This window comes from Lithobates pipiens, unplaced genomic scaffold, assembly GCF_037356315.1.
Source record: "Lithobates pipiens isolate NorthernLeopardFrog02 unplaced genomic scaffold, aLitPip1_a1.2 Scaffold_16, whole genome shotgun sequence".
Taxonomy (NCBI): domain Eukaryota; kingdom Metazoa; phylum Chordata; class Amphibia; order Anura; family Ranidae; genus Lithobates; species Lithobates pipiens.
The window spans coordinates 393718314-393733521 of record NW_027507748.1 but is presented as its reverse complement, the minus strand read 5'-3'; the positions used below and the strand labels follow the sequence as shown (position 1 = coordinate 393733521).

Here is a 15208-nt window from a genome sequence, read left to right as displayed (position 1 = left end):
AATCACAACGGACGCCATCCTGACCGGTTGGGGGGGAGTTTGAGGTGTACAGTCAGCCCAGGGTCGGTGGACCCAGGAAGAATCCCGCCTGCTGATCAATGTGCTGGAACTTCGGGCAATCAGGCAGTGCCTCTCCACATGGTCACAAAGGCTGCAGGGGGGTCCGGTCAGGATCCAGTCAGACAACACCACGGCGTGGCGTATTTCAACCATCAAGGAGGAACAAGGAGCTTGGCTGTAGCACTGGAGGTCGCTCACATCCTGTGGTGGGCAGATCGGCACGTGTCGGCTCTGTCGGCCGTGTACATTCCGGGCGTAGAAAACTGGCAAGCGGACTATCCAAGTCATCAGATGCTGGACCAAGGGGAATGGTCGCTACATCCAGATGTATTTCGGCTCCTTTGCCTATGGTGAGGCACGACAGATGTGGATCTCCTGGCTTCTTGACTCATTTGGAAGGTACAGAGGTTTGTAGCCAGGTCAAAGGGTCCCTGGGCTTCCCAGAGTGGAGGTCAAGGGGATTCCGGTAATTCTGATTGCCCCGGATTGGCCTCAGCATCTATGGTACGCCAACATAGTACGAACGGTGGCAGATGTTCCTTGGCGACTGCCGATGCGAGAGGACCTTGTGTAGCAAGGTCCAATACTTCATCCTGCTTTACCATCACTGGCTTTAACGGCATGGCTGTTGAAAGCCAGGTGCTAAGGGACCAAGGTCTGTCGGATTCAGTAATATCCATTATGTTGAGGGCACGGAAGTCCTCTTCTCAGAAGATTTATCATCGTACGTGGAAGGCCTACATCTCCATGTGTGAGGAGATGGGGTGGCGTCCAAGTACATATTCAGTTTCCAGGATCCTGCTGTTTTTGCAGTGAGGAGTGGATCAGAAACTTGCATTAAGCACCATTAAGGGGCAGATATTGGCTTTGACTGTCTCTTTTCAGCTTCCCTTGGCAACTCATTCATTGGTGAGTACGTTTGTTCAGGTGGTTCGACATGTGGCCCCTCCGGTTTGACCACCGCTACTTCCGTAGGATTTGAATCTGGTGCTCTCGGTGCTTCAGAAACCGCTGTTTGAAAACATTAGGGAGATTCCCTTATTGACACTGTCTCAGAAAGTAGTCTTTCTAGTGGTCATTACATCTGCCAGCAGGGTTTCTCAGTTGGCGGCCTTGTCTTGTAAGTGTCCCTACTTGATCCTCCACAAGCATAAGGCGGTGAGGCATCCTCAGCCTTCGTTTCTTCCAAAGGCTGTTTTTGTGCTTCCGTCCTTATGTCCTCAGGCCGCCACACCCCAAAGAGGTGGCTTTGCATTCCTTGGACGTGCTTCGGGCTCTGCAGGTGTATCTGTCTGCTATGGCTCCTTTTTGGAGGACGGACTTGCTGTTTGTATCGGTGGCTGGTCCAAAGAAGGGACTGGCGTTCTCATCTGCCGCCATCTCTCAGTGGATCAGACAGATTGTAGTTCAGGCTTATGCCATAAGGGGACAGGCACCCCCTTTCCTGTCACGGCACATTCTACCAGGGCAATTGGTGCCTCTAGTATTTTCCGACATCAAGCGTCCGTTTCCCAGGTGTGTAAGGCGGCGACCTGGTCATCCGTTCACACTTTCACTAAATTTTACAAGGTTGATGTGAGCACATCTTCTGATGCTTACTTCGGCCGCAAGGTTTTGCAGACGGCTGTTTAAGGTTGCAACTCCTCCGTTGAGTCGCTCTGGTTGTTATGGGTGGAGTTATTGTTTGCTGTTCCCACCCCTCGTTTCTTTGACACTGCTTGGGTACGTTCCTAAGGTCAAGATGAGCTGCTGTGTCCGTCACGATAGAACGATAGAGATCCTTTTCTCTGAAGTTCATTGATGGACACAGCACCCACCCCTCTTATTTATGTTTGTACTGCTTTTGATGAACTGAGCTTCTGGATGCAGTGTGAGGGGTTATAGCCAGTAAGACCGCCCCCTGGGTGGTACTGTGCAAGTGTTGCTGTTTTTAACACTTTCTGCCTAGTCCTCTCCTAAAGGGGCGATATAACCCTAAGGTCAAGATGAGCCGCTGTGTCCGTTAATGAACTTCAGAGAAAAAGATTTTACAGTGAGTACAAAAAAAATCCTATTTTTGTGAAGAGACTTCTTCAGTAGGAAATGTTGGTTCTAAGTCTTCCGTAAGGATACACTGGCAAATGCTTTTTGTTCAGTCTTTAAACTGAATGCAGAAAAATGAAATGGATTCCTCTGCACTATATAGCCCTTCTGCTGGGCCGTTGGCAGTGGCTGTCAGAATACCTGAGGAACAGCTGCATCTGATTTGGATACAGGCACTGTTCAGCTGAAATTTTCTGCTTGGCTCCTTTGCTTTTTCAATCAAAGGATGTTGGGTGGGAGGGGGCAAACAGGGCCGCCCAACAAACAGAATTTCATACAGTGTGTGACCAGATTAAATCTGTACAATTGGCTTTGTGTTGATGAACAAATGCAGATTGCTTTCAGGCACATTCAGATTGAAATGCTGCTGAGATCATTTGCAATTTGACAAGTGCATCTGACCTCCTCCTAAGCTGCAGCACCCTGTTTAAAACTGCTTTTACATTGCCATTGACTTGTTTGAGGAGAGAATTGCTTCTGATGCAAACAAAAGCCTGTTGACACCAGCCCTTAGAAAGACTTTAAAAAACTTAGTGTGTTCTTTTTCTTCCTGTGTGTGTGTATGTATATATGTATATATATAATTATCTCAATCGTCTTTTTCTCCTTCCAGTTCAGAGGCCAGTTATTCATCCACTTTCAAGCCCCAGCAATATGTTCTGTGTTACCAGCCTGGATCCATATACACTTCCAACTGTGACTACACTCCTAATGGATGTTATGTTTTACTCCAATGGGTAAGTACCTGGAACAGCAGACATTTAAAAGACTTTCTATGTACTGTTTTTTTTTTTTTTTTTTTCTTTTACTAGTGTTTAATTGACAGTAAGCAAATTGTACATGCAAAGCCAACAGGGGTCATGTCAATATTCCAAATAGTAGAAAATTTACACATCTGCTGAATAAAAAATAATGACTTCTTTATTGGGTTATGCAGCGAAAAAAGGCCACACATGCACCTTATTCTCTGGCCTGTCAGCTCAGTGGAGAGAATGGAAAGCCATCTTAGTTGTGGTAGAACAAGGTCATCCAGTTATCTGAAGTCTGTAGGGGGCACTATTTATTTGATAGGCAGTTAAGCCCCATCATTATTAAACTTTTGTTATACTCTAATGTTCAAGTTGCAATTTTTGCAAGAAGTACCTCTAAAACCTTTGTTTTTCAATTTGAATACACAAGACCTGATGTCAGGATGTGCACCAGAATTTTCCTTTTTTATTTTTTCAACCATGAAAAAGCAGACTGAGTTATATTGGTTTTATGTTGTAGAGTAAAAGATTCGGTGGTGGGCAGTGAAGAATCTGGTCATATCCGCTTCTTCTCTTTTTCCCTCATTGAGGGCTACATTTCCTTGGTGATGGATGTACAGACGCAGCAGAGGTAAGGCTTGCTGAAGAGTTGTTGAAGGCATCAGTACATGTCTGTCCATTGTTTCATAGGATCTAAGACATTATACTGTTGTTGGGATTATTATTATTTGTTGATCATTGATTACCGTAACAATATATATATTTTTTCAATTGAAAACCTTAAGACTGCTTTCATACTGAAAGCGTCGGTCGTTTTAGCGTCGCTTTAGCGCTGTTTAAGTGGCACTTTTCAGCTGCTAATGGGGCGCTTTGAACCCTAAAAAAAGGGTTAAAATCTAGTTTTGCTGTGCTTTCAAAAGCTTTTCAGGTGCTTTCAAAGCACTGCCCATTCATTCCAATGGGCAGGGTGTTTTGGGAGCGCTAAATACACTTTAAGGAACGTCGTGCAAGCGCAAGGCCCCAGTGTGAAAAGACACACTGGAATGAATGAGAGGTGGTTTTCAGGCGCTTAGCAGAGGCTATTTGCAGCGCTAAAGTGCCTGAAAGCCGCCCCTGTGTAAGGGGTCTAAAGGATCACTATAAGTACATCTTAAAGCTAATCTTTAGACAAACAACTAAATACACAGATGAAATGCATACTTGAGATCGTCTTTACCTGCCAATGGATGTTTTTTTATGTTTCTCTAGTCCAGAAGAATACACAGCTCTGCCTCCCAGTACAGCCCTTTCTGGCAGGGCAGGGGACCTGATTTTTCTCTTTTGCAGTTTTAAATTACAGGCCTCCCTCCTCCTCACCCTTTGACTGTACAGTGAAAGGGGAAGCAGCACAACAATTGACTCATCTTTGAATGGTTGTGTCAATATTTGCAGCACACCAATTGGCTCATCTTTTAATGATTGTGTCAATATTTGCAGCACACCAATTGGCTCGTCTTTAATGGTTGTGTCAGTATTTGCCAAATGTAACATAAGCATGCTTTCTTAATAGGGCAACAAGTAAAGTACACTGACCAACAGAAATCAAAACATGGATCTTACTGATCAGCTACAGCTAGCTAAATTCTGATTGGGCGTTACATGTTACAGCAGTTTGTACATTGATTGCCATTTTCCCTGCAGTAGCAATATTAGATAGATAATAAGAATTCCAGCGGTTTGCCAGCCAGTAACTGATGTAATTTACATTTTGTTGGGGCTGCTTATGTCAATTATGACTTGGTAGTGTATTAAAAGGGCTTTGATAATAATTGATACTTTTATTTACAACAAAATAATTTATGTCTTTCATGACCCAGTGCTTGCCATTCTTTCGCTTAGGTTTCCTAATAATTTGCTGTTTACAAGTGCGTCGGGCGAGCTTTGGAAGATGGTTCGTATTGGCGGACAACCTCTTGGTTTTGGTATGTATTTTAAAAATGACTCCTGGCATTTGTTTTTGTTTAAAAATGTTATATTAAGAGTATTTTCTTATAAAGTTTTGCTTACATTTAGATCATTTGCTCTTTTACCACGTCATCAGCTACTATTACCATTGCCTACAGAGATCTTATGTGCCAAACCACCTGCAAAGTGCCCATGAATGCCAACATGTCTAACTGTAACCGACATAATAATATCATTAGACTAACACCTGTTATGAATAAAATGCCAGCAGTTTGAGTTTAAATTGCATTTTTGTGCATTCTCTGATTACAGACTGGAGTATTGGAGTAAAGAGAGATTTGCTATGAGAGTTGTTTTACCTAAATGGTTAGACCACGAGAACTGGTAACAAAAATAGGAGGGGTACTGTCCTCTTGTTTAATAGGAAAATGCGGGTGTTACAAATCACCTCAAGCAAAAGTGGGTATTTCCTATTGTTTCCTGCAAATTACACTTAAAAAGTATGACAAACCCCACATAGGGAAGCATGTCTAAGAATATGTTCTTGGTGAATTATTCCTAGGTGCAGTTTTACAGTTAGCATATTGAGCTGATACTAGGCTGGGTTATTGAAAGTCCAACTATTAAGAAATCAGATTGGCATCTTGGCATTGTGTGGCATATTTTAATGAGTGTTTGAGGATTAGCATTGAAAAAGTCTGGCAGTAAATAAGGAGTTCACCAGAGGTATTGAAATTCAACAAAATCACAACTCAGAAGACATTTTAATTTCCCATAAACTCTGTACAAATTGTCTTTCCTATAAACCCTTTGTTTACTCATGTCTACAACTGTCTGTTCTACAAAAGCCAGTCTCACAACTGATTTCTGTTTAATGGGTATGCTGAAAAACCAGCACCTGATCAGCTCTGACCAGTGTGCTCTGGTGCGGGGCATCCCCCCGTCACAACATAATAGCACAGTGGGGGAGATCGCTGCTCTAACATCACTTGTGTTAGTAAGACAGGTAGCTATATATCCTGTTTTCCCTATTTTTATGAGGTGACTGCACTTGGATTTTAATTGTTTGCCAATAAGTATGCCTTTTTTGATGTGCGGCTATCCAGGAATAATTTTTCTCCTAAATCTTGAGCAGAGCCAGCACCTGTGAGTTCCATTAGGGTGAGCACTTTATTGTGGATCTGGGAGGTTGGAGCGGTAAGCTCTGTGTATAAGACTGGTGTTTTGCCTTGCTACATATGGTTACATAATTACCGTAGGTTGAAAAATAAGTCCATCTAGTTCAACCTATATTAATATATGTCATGGGAACTTATTTTGTTAAATGCAATTGCTCATGGAGGGTGTTGATAGGTTCATCACATGTTAACTAAATTCCAAAAGATTAAGTATAATTGTTGGATATGGATTGTAAACTTTTTAACCACTTAAGCCCTGGACCAATTTGCTGGCCAAAGACTATAGGACCCCACCCCCACAAATGATCCAATTTTGGAAAGTAGACACCCTAAGGAAATTGCTAAGAGGCATGTTGAGCCCATTGAATATTAATTTTTTTTTGTCCCAAGTGATTGAATAATGACAAAAAAAAAATATATATATATATATATATTTTTTTTTTCTTTTACAAAAAGTTGTCATTAAATGATATATTGCTCAAACATGCCATGGGCATATGTGTAATGTTGAGTCCATGGAATATTTTATATTTTGCCACAAGTTACTGGAAAATTACAAACTTTTTTTTTTTTTTGCACAAAGTTGTCACTAAATGATATATTACTCAAATACTCACTCACCATACCTCTCAGCAAATAGCTTGGGGTGTCTATTTTCCAAAATGGGGTCATCGGGGGGGGGAGGGGGGGGAGGTGTGCCATCTGGGCATTCCATGGCCTCCGAAACTGTGATAGGCAGTGAGGAGTGAAATCAAAAATTTACACGCTTAGAAAGTCTGAAGGTGGTGCTTGGTTTTCGGGGGCCCGTACGCGGCTAGGCTCCAAAAAAGTCTGTGGTGTGGTATCCCTGTACTCAGGAGAAGCAACAGAATGTATTTTGGTGTGTAATTTCACATATGCCCATGGCATGTTTGAGCAATATATCATTTAGAGACAACTTTGTGTAAAAAAAATTTTTTTTTTAAATTGTCTTTTTTCCTCAACTTGTCAAAATATAAAATATTCCCTGGATTGGACATGCCTCTCAGCAAATAGCTTGGGGTGTCTACTTTCCAAAATGGGGTCATTTGGGGGGGGGGGGGGGGTATTTGAACTGTCCTGGCATTTTATGCACAACATTTAGAAGATTATGTCACCCACTCTATTAACCACTTGAAGACAAAACCCTTTCTGGCACTTTTTGTTTACATGAACATTTTTTATTTTTTTTGCAAGAAAATTACTTTGAACCCCCAAACTTTATATATTTTCTTAAAGCAAAGGCCCTACAAATTAAAATGGTGAGTGTTTAATTTTTTCTTTTCACACAGTATTTGTGCAGCGATTTTTCAAACGCATTTTTGTTTGGGGGAAAAAATTTTTTTTTTTTACATTTAAAGCACCAAAACACACTATATTGCCCAAATGTTTGACGAAATAAAAAGATGATCTTAGGCCGAGTACATGGATACCAAACACGACATGCTTTAAAATTGCGCACAAACGTGCAGTGGCAACAAACTACATACATTTTTAAAAGTCTTTAAATGCCTTTACAGGTTACCACTTTAGATTTACGGAGGAGGTCTACTGCTAAACTTACTGCCCTTGATCTGACCTTCGCGGTGATACCTTATACATGGTGGAATTGCTGTTTACATATGACACCAGACCGACACTTGCGTTCACATTTGCGTGAGAGCAGGGGGGGACATGGGTGTTTTTTTTAATTATTATTATTTATTTTGCTTTTTTATTTTTAAACTGTTCCGTTCATATATATATATATATATATATATATATATATATATATATATATATATATATATATATATATATTTTTTTTTTATTGTTATCTCAGGGAATGTAAATATCCCCTATGATAGCAATAGGTAGTGACAGGTACTCTTTTTTGAAAAGACCCTAGATCTCTCCTCTGCCCTCAAAGCATCTGACTACACCAAGATCGGTGTGATAAAATGCTTTCCCAATTTCTCAGTGGCGCTGTTTATATTTGGCAAAATCGAAGTTATGAAATGGTCGTAGCTTCCGGTTTCTTAGGCCATAGAGATAATTGGAACCATTCTGATCTCTGATCAGCTCTATGTATGGTCAGCTGGAGGAACCACCGGCTGCATTCTCAGATTCCCTGTTGGGACAGGAGAGCCAGAGAAAACCATGGAAGACGGTTGGGGGGGGGGGGGGGGGGCGACATTCCCTCCCACTGCTTGTAAAAGCAGTCTAGAGACTTATTGGATGCTAGGATTGCTTTCACATGAAAGCTGACCGCTGGCTGAAAAGAATGATACCAAGATGATACCTAAACCCACAGGTATCGTTCTGGTATAACCACTCAAAGTCCAGCAACATGCCAATATGTTGCTGGTCCTTGGGCATATATTATAATCTTATTTTCTTTTTTTTTTCATGCAGCCTGCAATACCCCAATACTCTAGCGATTCCCCGCCAATACTCTAGCGATTCCCCGCCAATACTCTAGCCATTCCCCGCCAATACTCTAGCCATTCCCCGCCAATACTCTAGCCATTCCCCGCCAATACTCTAGCCATTCCCCGCCAATACTCTAGCCATTCCCCGCCAATACTCTAGCCATTCCCCGCCAATACTCTAGCCATTCCCCGCCAATACTCTAGCCATTCCCCGCCAATACTCTAGCCATTCCCCGCCAATACTCTAGCCATTCCCCGCCAATACTCTAGCCATTCCCCGCCAATACTCTAGCCATTCCCCGCCAATACTCTAGCGATACCCCGCCAATACTCTAGCGATACCCCGCCAATACTCTAGCGATACCCCGCCAATACTCTAGCGATACCCCGCCAATACTCTAGCGATACCCCTGCCAATACGATCCGTTGCACCCCTAATGTATAGCCTGTTGCCCTGTCACAGAGCTTCTACATCTTGACCCTGTATCTGGCACACTTGCTGGGAAGATACTGTTTGAATGACAAGTGGCCAGAAAACTTAATCAGGGACTCTTCAACGCAGACAACTTTATGGGGAGTAGACAAGTCTGAAAAACGTTGGTTGAAGGGGTTTACGAGGGGCCAAATTTTGTAGAGCCGATCATATCCAGGGTCTCCACGAGGACGGCAGAGTTCATTGTTGTTGAAGTGCATGAACCGCAAAATCTGCTCGCATCGTGTCCTGGCCATGGAAGCAGAGAACACGGGCATAGGTACATTGGGTCAGTGGACCAATGTGACCACAACATACTCATTTTAACTATGCCCATGTTGAGGGATAGGCCCAGAAAGATCTTAAATTCGGAGACCGTAATTGGTCTCCAATCTCTGGCAAGAGAGGACTGGGGATTAGCGGCGATGAATTGACTAGCATACAAATTGCTTTGGTCCACAATAGAGCTATAGAGATCTTCGGTGAAAAACGGTGAATAAAAATCAAGTGTACACTATGGGCACGATGGGACTGTCTTTGTCTTCTTGGTGGCAGCAGGACACTACTCGCCAGCTTGAACTCCACTTATGGGACTCGCCACGTCACCAAGTGTTACTGCGGTGCTGAATGTACGACCAGGGTGTACTAGGCTGCTGGTGCTTGCCAGTTCACCAGAAGGAATAGCGGCACTAGTACTTCTCTGCACCATATGAGAGCCCTGCGGTTCTTGCACCTTAACAGCAGCAGAAGGAGATTGGGGTCTGGTACCTTGGCAGTGACCACAACTCCATCGTCATAGCTATCTGTCATGGAGCTGCTGTTTTCTACAGGATCGTATTCTGAGCCTGAATCTAACAGATGAATGACTTCCTCTTCACTATCTGTCATGCTCAAAAACTTGTAGGCCTCTTCACTACTGTACCTTTGCCACTTTGGGCTCTAAATTTACTGGTACAGTAGTGATACTCACAGGTAAAAAAGCTGCTGACTGTCAGCAAATGTAACAAACGCTACCAAAAATTAGCGATCACAGGGATCAGGCCTGACTCTGCGAACGCTGAAGTTATGTGTGTTTGGTGTTTTGTAAGCGACAGTGATTGATCGATACTGCACTTGGGTGGGCTGGGCTGGGCTAGGCGGATGGGCAAAAGGCAGGTGCTAGCAGGTATCTGGGCTGATCCTGCTAACACTGCATTTTTGGGGGCGCTAATATAGATCTGATCAGATATCGATCCGTTCAGACACTATACCACTAAGGGAGGTGTATGCTGCGTGCTTGGATGTTAGCAGTACTGGCACTAACCTGACGCTGCCTGGGTCGACACAGACCCTATCTGACTCTAAAACCTAGCTGATATCACCCGCCCGGCGATCAGGGGTTAAACCTTTATTAGGTAATGAATGGCAGGTGCCCTAACACTATAAAAAAATAACGAACTAACCAGCGTCACCTGTAACAGTTATATGGTGATCACTGGTGAAAGGGTTAACTAGGGGGCAATCAGGGGGTTAAAACCTTTATAAGGTATTATATGGGGGTACCTGACATTATAAAAAGCTGACGGCGAACTTAAATATTTACCTGCCTAACTAGCGTCACCTGTTACACTAATACGGCGATCAGAAAAACGATTACTTAGTGACACTGGTGATGGGGTGATCAAGGGGTTACACCTTTTTTAGGGGGGTACCCTAGACCTAAAGGGGCCTATCACTAACTGCCCTACCACTTGTAAGAGTCACAAATGACTCCAATGCAGTAATCAGTAAAAAAAAAATGCTATTGGTGTCATTGAGACAGGGGGTGCAGGGGGGTGATTGGGGGTTGAATAGTGTGCCTGCATGTTCTACTGTTAGTGTAGTGTTTGTGCAAACTTACGTGATGTCTTCTCTCCTCGGAAGCTGGAACGAAAAGGCTTCACAAGGAGCGATGACATCACTTCCTCTGCTTCTGTTCACATTGCAGAAGCAGAGAAAACTTGTCATTCATCAGGAGCGATCGTGAGGGGGTGGCCATGAATCGGTGGCCTCCCCTTCAGCACGGTTCGCTCCTGAAGATAATCTGACCACCGCAGGCACCGGGGGGAGGGGCCAGATTGGGAGGCCTGCTGGGAGGCAAGGACGTGCAGATACTCCCATATGCCTGCCCGTGCCATTCTGTGGATGTACATCGTCGTGTGGCGGTCAGCAAGTGGTTAAGGGGGGTTGCTATAATCTACGGTAATCTAAATCACTACAATATCCTTGAAAATATAGTCAAGTCCATTTGGAAGCATAAAACAAAAATAACTAAATTTCACAAATCACAGCAGCTAAAAAAAAAAGATTTTGTTTTTACTGAAATCATATTAGGCAGATATTCTGAACTCTTTGCCCTATTGATTAAAGGCAATTGTTTTACTGAGGAACTGACATAGGCAGAGTTACTTCTGCTCTCACAACACTGAATGGAACCCAAGGAGGTTCTTGGAATTGTCCCCACATATAAAAATAGTATATAGATGAGCTGACATCAGATTAGAAAAGTTAGGCATTGTATTACCTCACTGCACCCATTATGTTATCACTCATTTTGATGCTCATTACCCGCCACGTGTACTTATAGTTAGTATTTTAGTTCCAGATAAATTAAAGTGTAAACTAAAATGGTGTTGCAGTCATATGTCTGTTTCCAGTGCCTGCCTCGCCTAAATTCTACACGTTAACCATACAACTTACCTTGTTCACTCCTAAATTGTCTCTGTCTTCTGTAGCTGTACACCAGTATCTAACTCATGCTTTCTATCAGATGGTCCCTTATCCTCCACCTCCCCTATTTTTGTGTTATTTTTAGGTGGGGAGTGCAGTACTTTTAAAAATAGAGTAATAGCCATTTCTAGATTTTATATAAAAGAAAACAAAAAAAAAAACCAAACTATATTGAATTGAACATCAGGTTTATAACTATTGCCTTACTTTGAAAATACACACGTCTAAATTCCCCACTTTCTCATTTCTGCGTTGAATTAATGTGTGCATTTTTGTTTTCAGATGAATGTGGGATTGTTGCCCAGATCTCAGAACCTTTAGCTGCTGCTGACATACCTGCCTATTATATCAGTACCTTTAAGTTTGACCATGCACTGGTGAGTTTTACACAATTGTATATTGTAACAGTTCTCTATGTACCCTTTAAAAAAAAACATAATTGGTTCTTGGTAAGTGAAATGTTCGTTTTCACACTAAAAGCGAGCTTCCTATACATAATGAAGTACCCCAGAGGGGTCTAATGTAATGTGTAGGTGTTATCCATCTCTGGGTTCTGTGATCTACATTTTTAGGAAATGCAGACTTGAGTCGTACTAAAGCTCTAACCTCTTCCCAAAAAAATGGCCATTAATTTTTTTTCTGTTATATTCACCGACCAACACAGCTCCTCTCTGTAACAAAATGGGTTGTCAGCCCTATCACTGGAGATTACTAGGCAAAGTTGTAATACATCACTTCAGAACTTTTACTTCCGCCCAGGGGGCGGTCCCTAGGCTACAGCCCCCACAGCCTGCCCTAGCAGACTCTTTGGAGCCTCGCTAGATGACATTATTAAAAATGCCACTGGTGGTAAGAGTACTCTACTCCCACAGGCCAGGAAAGCTAAGGAGCCACGCCGCAGGCAAGGGCCCTCTTTTTCCGCTCACAAGCGGCTTTTTCGTCTGCCAGGTGCTTCGACAAAACGTCCCCAGCCCGACAGGGCGCCCACGGACGGTCAAAAACGTCCCTGGAACCGCAAGCCTAATAAGCCTGCGAATAAAAGTGCTACCGCATGAAGGTTTGCCCCCACCCATGTCTCGGGTGGGGGGGTCTACTTTGGGAGTTTGCAGCCCGGTGGTCCTCCCGGTTATCTGACCAATGGGTCTGCTATCTGATTTCCACAGGCTACAAGATAGAGTTTCTCTTGGCTGCCAAACAGATTCTTCCCCTCCAGCATACCCGTATCCCCGGTTCGCTGGGAGGCCCTTTGGGGGCAGTAAGGGACTTGCTGAATCGCCGGGTGATTATACCAGTTCGGAATCGGAACGCTTCCAGGGGTTCTTCTCAAATCTGTTTGTGGTTCCCAAGAAGGAAGGGGTACGTCCGATCTTGCACCTGAAAGCCTCAATCACTTTGTAAAAGTGCAGAGGTTCAGAATGGAATCAGTTCGCTCAGTAGTCGCTGCGCTCCATCAAGGGGACTCCCTGGCATCCTTAGACATCCTGAATGCATACCTGCACATACTCGTATGCCTTCGGCATCAAAAGTTTCTGCGTTTGGCAGTCGGGGAAGCCCATTACTAATTTGTGGCTCTTACTTTTGGTCTGGCATCAGCCCCCCGAGTCTTTACCAAGGTACTGGCTCCAGTATTGGCATTGCTGAGACAACGTGGAATCGCGATCGTGGGCTACCTGGACGATCTCCTCCTGAGAGCATCTTCCACCTCAGAATTTGAGGAGGATATGGCGATCACCATGCAGACCCTGCAAGAATTTGGGTGGCTGTTGAACCTAAAGAACTCAGTGATGGTGCCGACTCAGCGTCTGGAGTATCTAGGTTTGCTGTTGGACTCCAGGGAAGCGAGAGTTTTTCTCCCTTCAGACAAATTGCAGACTCTCAGATCCACGGTAAAGCTGCTGATGAACCGCAAGTGGTTGTCGCTCCGATTTTGCATGCGAGTACTTGGACTCATGGTAACCTCTTTCGAGGCAGTACCCTATGCCCAGTTCTACACCAGAGTATTGCAGAAGGAGATCTTGTTTAAAATGGGACAAGTCTTAGCTGTCCCTAGATCGACAGATCCAGGATGAGCCAACCAGTCAGGGACTCTCTGATCTGGTAGTTGAGGTCCCTGGTGATTCAGTCCAGAAAATCGTTCCTTCCTCTGAAATGGATGGTGATCACTACGGACGCCAGTCTATCCAACTGGGGTGGAGTGATGGGGGTTCAGTCGGCTCAGGGCCTCTGGTTGACGGAAGAATCAGAGTTGCCGATCAATTTGCGAATTGAGAGCGATCAGGCTGTGTCTCCACACATGGTTGGTGAGGCTTCAAGGGCGTCCGATCAGGATACAATCGGACAACGCCACGGCTGTGGCATACATAAATCACCAAGGGGGAACAAGAAGCTCAGCCGCTGCTCGGGAGGTCGCTCACATACTTCGGTGGGCAGAGTGACACGTACCGGCCCTGTCAGTCATTTACATCCTGGGAGTGGAGAACTGGCAGGCGGACTATCTGAGTCGACAGATGCTGGACCCAGGAGAATGGGCATTGCATCCAGAGACATTCAGGCTGCTGTGCCTGAAGTGGGGCACACCAGATGTGGATCTACTGGCCTACCATCTCAATCGGAAAGTGACAAGTTTCGTGTCCAGGACAAGCGATCCGTGGGCAGACGCGCTGGTGGCTCCGTGGGATCACTAATCTCAGCCATGGCTGTCTTTTTTTTTTTCAACGGCCCCTTGCATCGCACTCCTTAGTGGGTACCTTCGTTCAGGGGGTACGACATGTAGTCCCTCCGGTGCGCCCACCGTTACCCCCATGGGATTTGAACCTGGTGTTGTCGGTGCTTCAAAAACCGCCGTTTGAAAATATCAGGGAGCTTCCCCTGTGGACTCTTTAACAGAAAGTGGTCTTTCTAGTGGCCATCACATCGGCCAGGAGGGTTTCGGAGTTGGCGACCTTGTCTTTGCAGGCCCCCTGTCTGGTCATCCACAGGGATAAGGTGGTGTTGCGTCCGCAACCATCTTTTCTACCAAAGGTGGTCTTGGCTTTTCATATCAATGAGGACATTGTATTACCATCACTGTGTCCTAAGCCGAAGCACCCCAAGGAGGTGGCCCTTCACGCTCTGGACATAGTTAGTGCCCTGAAGGTGTATTTGGCTGCCACGGCTCCCTTTCGGAAGTCAGACTCACTGTTTGTTTCGGTGGCTGGTCCAAAGAAGGGCATGGCAGTCTCGTCGGCCACCATTTCCAGGTAGATCGGACAGATTGCAGTACAAGCCTATGCCTTGCCCCCCTTTCCGGTCACGGCCCACTCTACGAGTGCAGTCGGAACGTCTTGGGCTTTTCGACACCAAGCGTCGGCCACTCAGGTGTGTAAGGCGGCGACCTGGTCGTCTGTCCATACGTTTACCAAGTTCTACAAGGTAGACGTCAGTGCATCGGCGGATGCCTGTTTTGGCCACAAAGTTTTGCAGGTGGCCGTGTAGTTGCAATTAAATATGCTACCTTTATTTTTTCCTGTTTTTTCGGTAAAAACACAGTACTGTTAGGTTAATGCA

General features: G+C 44.5%; 1 protein-coding gene across 1 annotated transcript in view; it reads left to right on the top strand.

The window, feature by feature from the left end:
- Positions 1-15208, top strand: part of CASTOR2 (cytosolic arginine sensor for mTORC1 subunit 2) — a 265353-nt gene that overhangs the window by 223932 nt on the left and 26213 nt on the right. The window contains exons 5-8 of the mRNA XM_077482300.1: positions 2756-2879; positions 3412-3522; positions 4770-4852; positions 11945-12039. Coding sequence (XP_077338426.1) covers positions 2756-2879; positions 3412-3522; positions 4770-4852; positions 11945-12039 — 413 coding nt within the window. The remainder of the gene's footprint in view (positions 1-2755; positions 2880-3411; positions 3523-4769; positions 4853-11944; positions 12040-15208) is intronic.